This window comes from Camellia sinensis, chromosome 5 (assembly GCF_055761805.1).
Source record: "Camellia sinensis isolate YWXY chromosome 5, ASM5576180v1, whole genome shotgun sequence".
NCBI classification, from domain to species: Eukaryota; Viridiplantae; Streptophyta; class Magnoliopsida; order Ericales; family Theaceae; genus Camellia; species Camellia sinensis.
In genome coordinates, this window is record NC_138965.1 from 15,493,279 (window position 1) to 15,501,975 (window position 8,697).

The window sequence follows — 8,697 nt, forward strand, 5'->3', positions numbered from 1 at the left end:
GCAAATGTGGTGATGATGATGATGATGATTTTGAAGTTCCACCAACGGTTATACAAAAGAAGAAAGTCCCTAAAAAAAAGAGCAAAAGTAGTAAAGAAGTTCAATCCAATGTTAGTGATGATGAAGGCTGCAAAGAAAGCAATCCAATGCCTTCAACAACAAAACCTTCGAAGTTGAATATTGTACATGGAGTACGGGAGAGGGAGAACTATATGAAACAATATAGGTCAAATATTGTTTCATTGATAAACCTAATGCGAGACACAAGGTCCACTAAAAGACACATTACTGCCCTTGAGAGAACACCTTTTGGGATGTTGTTTAAATCTTTTTGGAAGAAAGATGATGTGGTGTTAAAGAAGTTCAAAAAAGTTGACGATAATGTCATGGATGTGATCAAATCTTAAGACTTTCATGCAAAGGGATTTAAGCTTGGGGGGAAAACATGTGACATACAAGACAGTGACGTTACTGGGATTTTTGGGATAAAATCGGGAATGAAAAAAGTAGATGTCTCATATGGGAAGAAACAAGAATCACCTTTTGTGCAGAGAAGGTTTCGTAATATGTCAAGAATATCCGTAAAGATTTTGTGAGAGGCATTAGGAGATGCATTGGAAGGCACAACGAGAGTTGATATTGAGGATGTTGCACGAATAATGTGTTTATTTGTTGTGGCAACTTTGCTATTACCAACAACTGGTCTAACAGTTGGATGGGCTTTTGTCGCCCTTGTAGAAGATTTGGAAATGATGAATTCATATGTATGGTCGACTGTAGTTGCATCCACGTTGACTACTTCAATCCATTCTTCATTAGGAAGTCCTAAAAATGTAACTAGATGTGTACTTCTTCTTTTGGTAAGTAAATTGAACTACTTGAAATATTACGCAATCTATCTTTTGAGAATTAACTAATTTCAATTTTTTATTTTATAGTACTGGTTATGTGAGCATACTACCCTCATTCAACCTCAAGGAAAAAATTTGTGTCCAAGGCTCCTTCGATGGGACTTATCAACGTTGAGGAAAAAGCTAATGAAGAGGTCATTGCAAACACTAAAGCCAAAAGAGGTATCATCTTTCCAAACTCAGCCTTACTGGTTCACTTTGCTTAAAATTATACTTACATAATAAAATCTTACTCTTGAACAGAGTAAAAATTTACTTAAAATTAGAGTAAAAGTTTACTTACAGTCAGAGTAAACTTTTACTTTGAAACATAGTGAAATTTTACTTACTCTTGAACAGAGTAAAAGTTTACTTACAATTAGAGTAAACTTTTACTTTGAAACAGAGTAAAATTTTACTTACTCTTGAACAGAGTAAAAGTTTACTTTAAATCAGAGTAAACTTTTACTTACAGTCAGAGTAAAATTTTACTTACTCTTGAACAGAGTAAAAGTTTACTTACAATCAGAGTAAACTTTTACTTACAGTCAGAGTAAAATTTTACTTACTTTTGAACAGAGTAAAAGTTTACTTTACAATCAGAATAAACTTTTACTTTGAAACAGAGTAAAATTTTACTCTTGTTAAAGTTTGCTTCATTGCTGACTTCTTTTCTTTTTCTATTTTTCAAATGCAGGTAAATCACAATGAACTGAAGCCCATTTCCAGAGAAGAAATGGAACTCATTCACAATGATGATGATGAAGATGCATTGGACATAGAGAAAAATTTGGAGACTAAAGAAGATGAAGATCATGTAGCTAAAGCTTTAGCAGATGATCAACCTTTGAAGGACTTCATTGATCTTGGGAAATTAGAACGAGTTCAAAAGAAAACAAGAGGCTGAAAAGTGAGAATATGGCATTGGTTGAAGAACTGAATGAAATGAGGGAGACAATGCAAAAAATACAAGAGGATCAAGAGGCAAAAACAAAAGAAATGATGGAAAAGATGAGCAACACAAAGAAAGAGATGGAGAAACTGAGGAAGGAGATTGAAGTACTCGAATCTGAAAATAAACAGTTAGCTGAACAGATTGAAGAAAATACAGTTCATGCGGCTACCCAAGCTTTTGCTTCTAAAGAAATGCCACATGCTAAAGGAGTAGAACAAGAGCCAAACTTTGGGATTCAAACTACATTGAAAGAAACACTTATAGTCATAGAGCCATTGCAAACATCTATGGTCAAAAAAGTCAAAATCAAGGCGAGGAAGAAAAAAGAGATGTCTGATTTTGAATGTGAGCCAAGAGAGGCAAAGAAAAAAAAGACCACAAAACAAGCAATTGAAGTGCTATCAAATGAAGTGATTTGTGTTGACAACTTGCCTAACTTGCCTCTAAGCCAACCAAAGCCAGTTGGAAGGGTTTTGTTTCTAGATAACACTGCAATATGCAAATTGCTTGATGAGAATGATAAGTGTCTACTGAGCAAGATTTACAATTTGGAAACCACAGAGTAAGACTATTTTAATTTTATCAAACAACAGATTTTTACTGTTATCAAACTATAATGTGCTAATCAACATTTTTTTTACCTTATGACTAGTACAATCATATAGTCCGGCACATGAAATGGAGTATATGTTACATTGCATGATGTGGAGGCAATTCTGAGAGATGGTGATACTGCAAATAATGTAAGTGGCCATACAAGTTTCAATGACTAGTGTTCACTTCAATAACTAAAAATAGTTCATTTAATTAACATATATTTAATTGATTTTTGTTTTTGTAGGTCATTGACAGCTTTGTAGAAATGCTTTAAATTGAGCAACAAGCAAAGAAGCCAGAAAAGAATAAATCATTCTTTTTCTCAAGCCTTTGTTGGATAAGCCATCAATTTGTATTTAGTTTGAATTGATAAAGTTTTACTGTGGTTTAGTGTAACATTGTACTGTATTTTGGAGTTAATTTTTACTATTTGGTTTGCCAAAGATTGACAAATCATACAATGTGTCACCAACACAACTTGAGGCATGACACTCTTATATGATTAAATGCAGTCATTAGTGAAATGGGGTTATGGAGAGTTGAGAAATCATTTAATTGATGAAGTCCTTGAACAAGATTTGAGTGGATACAGATACCTTCATTTTTACATGAACTCCAATGGGAACAAGAAGGAAGAAAAACCCTACCACTAGACACTTCTTGTATTTGACATTGAATTTGATGAGTAGAGACATTACAATTCTTTAAGGCCAAGAGACAACAGAGCTTAAGGATGCAAAAAAGATTGTAAGTGCTTTGCATCATATTAACAGTAATTTTTTACTGTGTCTTATTCTTGTATTTAATCATGACCAAACAATTATGCAATGATGTTAGATAACATATGTGGAGAACAAGTTGGCCAACAAAACGAAGAGAGGTATAAGAAAGTTTGCAAACTTGGTTTTGGTGAAAGATAATCCACAATAACGCCCAACATCATAAGTATTTCACGCTACTACTACATGCTTGAATTGGTAGTTTTCAAATTTGACTAAATCTAACAAGATCATGATTTTTATTAACAGTGTTGATTGCGGAATTATTGTATGTTATATCATGCGCCAAATCATAAGAGATGAGCCTATTGCAAATTCTATGGAAGAGGATGAAATTAACAATTTTCGAGCGTCAATAGTGCATCAATTTTTGAATGATTATCCAAAAGCATGGACTGAGGAAGAATTCAACCTCAAAAAAAAAAAAAAAAAAAGAGCTAGAGCTAAGACCTCAAGGATGACAATATGGACAACTTTTTGGGGAACTACTGTGAATGATGTATGTAATTTTGGATTTTGTAAATGAAAGAATGGTGAAAAAGTAATTGTAAGTGAAACAATACTAAAAGAGTATTAGATAGTACATGCTATGTCTATTGCTCTAGTAAATTTTACTATGGTTTGGTGATTAATACATTATTATAGCAGGATATTGATTTGACTGGGAATGAACGTTATGTATAGAATACAATGATATAGGTTATACTTGTGTATCTTTGATGATATATGTAGTTGTGTTATTAGATTATTTTTGCACAAAGATTGCATGATGATCATCAGGAGAGTTTGTGTATTGTGGTAAATTTTGGTGCAGGTTGGAAATGTTTTTCTAAGTGGCTAACATACTGTTTGCAATAAAGTAAAATTTTACTCTGCATAAAAGTAAAATTTTATTCTGCATAAAAGTAAAATTTTACTTTAGTTTGAAATATGAAATATAAGTAAATTGTTACACTTTGAATCTAAAAGTAAAATTTTACTCTGCATAGAAGTAAAATTTTACTCTGCATAAAAGTAAAATTTTAATTTACTCTGAAATATAAAATGTGAGTAAATTGTTACACTCTGAATTTGAAAGTAAAATTTTACTCTGCATAAAAGTAAAATTTTACTCTATATAAAAGTAAAATTTTACTCTGAAAAAGAGAAAAATGTTACACTGTGAATCTAAAAGTAAAATTTTGCTCTGAAAAAAGAGTAAAATGTTACACTCTGAATCTAAAAGTAAAATTTTACTTTGTATAAAAGTAAAATTTTACTCTGAAAAAATAGTAAAATGTTACACTCTGAATCTAAAAGTAAAATTTTACTCTGGAAAAGAGAAAAATGTTACACTCTGAATTTAAAAGTAAAATTTTACTCTGCATAAAAGTAAAATTTTACCCTCTATAAAAAAATTTTTTACTCTGAAATAAGATAAAATTTTAATCAAAAAGTAGCATTTTACTCTGAAATAAAGTAAAATTTTATTATAAAATCACAGGCTCATCACACTCACAGAGAACCATTCAACAAGAAAGTAAATTTTTACTTTGAAAGGCAGGAAAGTTTTACTTTCATGTGAATGAAGGCAATGTTTTACTCTCGAAAAAGTAAAATTTTATTCTGCAATAAAGTAAAAGTTTACTCTGAAATACCAAAAAAATTTACTTTGAAAGCACAGGATGAGCACAGTCATTTCAAACCTTCACACCTACTGAACAAACTCCATTATAAGTTCATTTACATGAAACTTATTCAACCACATTAAAAAAATATATTAAAATGTCAAACTCAACCACAAAGCAAATCAGAAACTTGAACAGACAACCATTCAAGAACATAGTAAAAATGTCTTTTATTGTAATGTCTCCTTACAAATCTAGTCTAAAACACTACTATTATTGCTATGGACTATTTATTGCAGAAGAACTGCATTATTTTCATACTTCTATTACAAAATGAATAATGTCTTTTACGGCAATGTCTCCTTGCAAGGCTTCCTATTATGACCGTACTTCTCGCATCTACCACACTGTACTTGTCTTATCTTCTCACCCCTAGATGGAATCTTATTCTTCCTTGGCCTACCAGGTGGCTTCTTACAAATTGGAGGAAAGAAAACAAGATCATCCATAGCTACAAGAGGTTTCTCAACAGTGGGTATTGGATAAACGGACTTAGCATAGCAAGCTTTGAACTTGCTAGTGTAATAAAATGGTTCCACATGTGCATACAAATCACCTCCGCTCTTTTAGATAGCGGTCGCCGTGTGAGCACAAAGAAATCCATTCAATTGCCATTAGTAACATGAGCAAGTTCTATTCAAGAGGTCAACGCTAACCGATGGCCGGGATTGAACCTCAAAAACATGATCACTTGAACGACTAACCACCAAGTTCTTTCACTTTTAAGAGCATTTACTAATGTTGAATCCATCTCTGGACAAAGAAAAGTATTCAATTTCTTAGCTTGTTCTCTCCTTTTCGACATTAAATCCATGATCTTCAACCTAATTGAATTAATCATCTTCGTAGTGGGCAAATGGCGAGCTTGACGGATCCATGAATTGAAAGACTCTGCCACATTTGAATGCATTTCACCGTATTTGTGTCCTTTAAAATATGCATTAGTCCACTTGTCATAGGGCAAATTGGATAGAAACCCACAAACGATCCCTTTTCCCTCATCTTGTAATTCTTTCATGCATTGATTAAAACATCCCACTGTCGGAGCATAAGCACATGAAGAAAACAAAAAAACTATTCTACTCCTGAAAGTATTGTTGAAACTTGGACCAGAGAACCTATCCCTCAAATTGGCCTTCAAGTGTTGGAGACAAAAATAGTGGTAAGCAATAGGTAAAACCTTGGGTAAAGCCTCCAAAAGTGCAGCGTTCCGATCAGATATGAAGGTAATTGGTCTTTCATCTAATAATATATTTGACAAATGCATAAAAAATCATTCCCAATTGTCTGTAGTCTCTGTATCGACAATTGCCATTGCAAGAGGGAAAAAACCTGAAAAATAACATTTTACAATTACTAAGTATATTAAATGAAAAGGACAAATATAGTAGATTTTTACTCTGAATAACAGTAACACGTGACTCTGAGAATAAGTAACTTGTTACTTTTGAATAAACTATAGTAATATCTACCTTAATCCCCATCCTTCGTTGTAGCTATTAACAAGGTGCCTTTATATTTCCCATTCAGAAAAGTTCCATCGATAAACAATAGAGGGCGGCAATCCCTAAACCCTTGAATGGAAGCATTAAATGCAACAAAAAACCTCTTGAACCGTCCACTTTGGTGGTTATAGTCAAGACGCAAATAGCTACCAGGATTTGTGCTCATCACAATATCGATATACCATCGAATCTCATCATAAGACATAGATAAATCTCCAAAAGTAGTAGTCCTAGCTTTCTCAACTCCCAACCAAGCGTGATTGTACGTAATGATGAGCCCGTATTGATCTGTAAATTGACGCACAACATCAATTGGACGAGTTTGGGGATTCCCACATACTTCATTAACAATCAAACTTGCAATCAAATTTGAACTCATCCTTGAGTTTTTAGAAGTACGAATTGCAGCTCCACAAGTATGCTCATCATGTAGAGTCCTAATGTAGAAAAAATTATTAGCACTTTCTAGAGATGAATGTACTCGCCATAAACAAGCTTTGGACTCCCGCATTAAACACACAACAGTGACCCGACACTTCTCATTCTTCACATACACAAACTCAAATCCTATCTCAATGGCATATTTACATAATGCAATTCGGAAATCCTTTGCACCTCCAATAAATCTTTGACCTACATGAGTAATTCCATTCACCCATCCACAAGACAACAAAGTCCTTTCTTCATGTTGACAAAACATGGGGAGTAAATCCATTTCATCATTAGTAATGTTGGATCCACTAGCGTCCCTTGATTCTTTAACTCCATGTTTTTCATTTGAAATGCCCATTTCAATAATAGTCACATCAACCCGGTCAACACCAAGGGGATAAACAAGCGACAACATATTCTAAAAATCAGAATCATCATCAATCATGCATTGCGAATGTCTAGGTAAATAGTACGATAACAGTATGCAACCACTACTGTCAAACTTCTTCAATTTACAACTTAAGAAATCAGTTAAATCCTTCAATGTGCAGTTTGACACAATCTTAAACACAATGGTACGATCACCATACTTGCATAACAACATAAGAGGTGGAATCATTTTACAAATCTACAATCAATTAACAGTAAACATTTACTGTCAATCAAAGTAAAATTTTACTGTCACTATCAAAGCAAAATTTTACGATCACTATCAAAGTAAAATTTACTGTCACTACAATTTGTGCTTAGTTTGAATTGATAAAATTTTACTGTGGTTTAGTGTAACATTGTACTGTATTTTAGAGTTAATTTTTACTATTTAGTTTGCCAAAGATTGACAATTCATACAGTGTGTCACCAACACAACTTGAAACATGAATCTAAAAGTAAAATTTTACTTTGATATAAGAGTAAAATGTTACAAAAGGAATCTAAAAGTAAAATTTTATTCTGTATAAAAGTAAAATTTTACTCTGCATAAGAGTAATTTAACTCTGAAATAAGAATAAAATGTTACATTTTGAATCTAAGAATAAAATGTTACACTCTGAATTTAAAAGTAAAATTTTACTCTGTATAAAAGTAAAATTTTACTCTGAAAACTAGTAAAAAGTTACACTCTTAATCTAAAAGTAAAATTTTACTCTGTACAAAAGTAAAATTTTACTCTGAAAAACGAGTAAAATGTTAGACTCTGAATATAAAAGTAAAATGTTACTCTGCACAAAAGTAAAAATTTGGCAGACAATGAACTTGTTTGGTGCAACTTTTTTGCTAGTTAAAAATTGATAACTAAAACTCATAAGCTAAAAGAACATACCTCCTCTATCTTCTCAATAATCAAAATTTTACTGTCATTCCAACACCAGAGTAAAATTTTACTCTCATTGTAAACAGAGCAATAAAACCAGAGTAAAATTTTACTCTCTTTCTATCAAACGAAATCAGATTAAACACAACAAAAATAAATAAAAAAAAAACAAAAAAAAATTAATCAACAAATCAACATACCTAATTGAGAAAAAAAACCTCTACAACTTGATCAACAATCATAAATCTCAATGAAACTCTCATTTAATTGAGAGTGTTGATCATCGGCCACCAAGTGAGAGATGTTCGGCTACGAGATCGTCTATTGTTGAACAAGTGAGAGATGTTCAGCTGCGAGATCTTCAGATTTGGAGATCGTCTTCATCTATTTTGTTCCTGATTTCGTTCCTACGAGATCTTCAGCTCAGATTTCAAAATTTTCAAACGTATGATACCTATATATATAAGGGCAATATTGTGATAAAAAAAAATAGAAATTATAAAATGTCCTTATTAAGGTAGGCATTTCCTACTCAGGGGCTTTTTGAAAGAAAATTGATT

The 8,697-nt window shown here is 32.3% G+C and overlaps 1 protein-coding gene across 1 annotated transcript; it reads right to left on the reverse strand.

Moving 5' to 3' along the window:
• Nucleotides 1–6,361: 6,361 nt before the first annotated feature.
• Nucleotides 6,362–7,240, reverse strand: LOC114269757 (uncharacterized). Its single transcript, XM_028211114.1, has one exon. It carries the CDS (start codon nt 7,238–7,240, stop codon nt 6,362–6,364), a length of 879 nt encoding a protein of 292 aa, XP_028066915.1.
• Between the last annotated feature and the right edge of the window lie 1,457 nt (nt 7,241–8,697).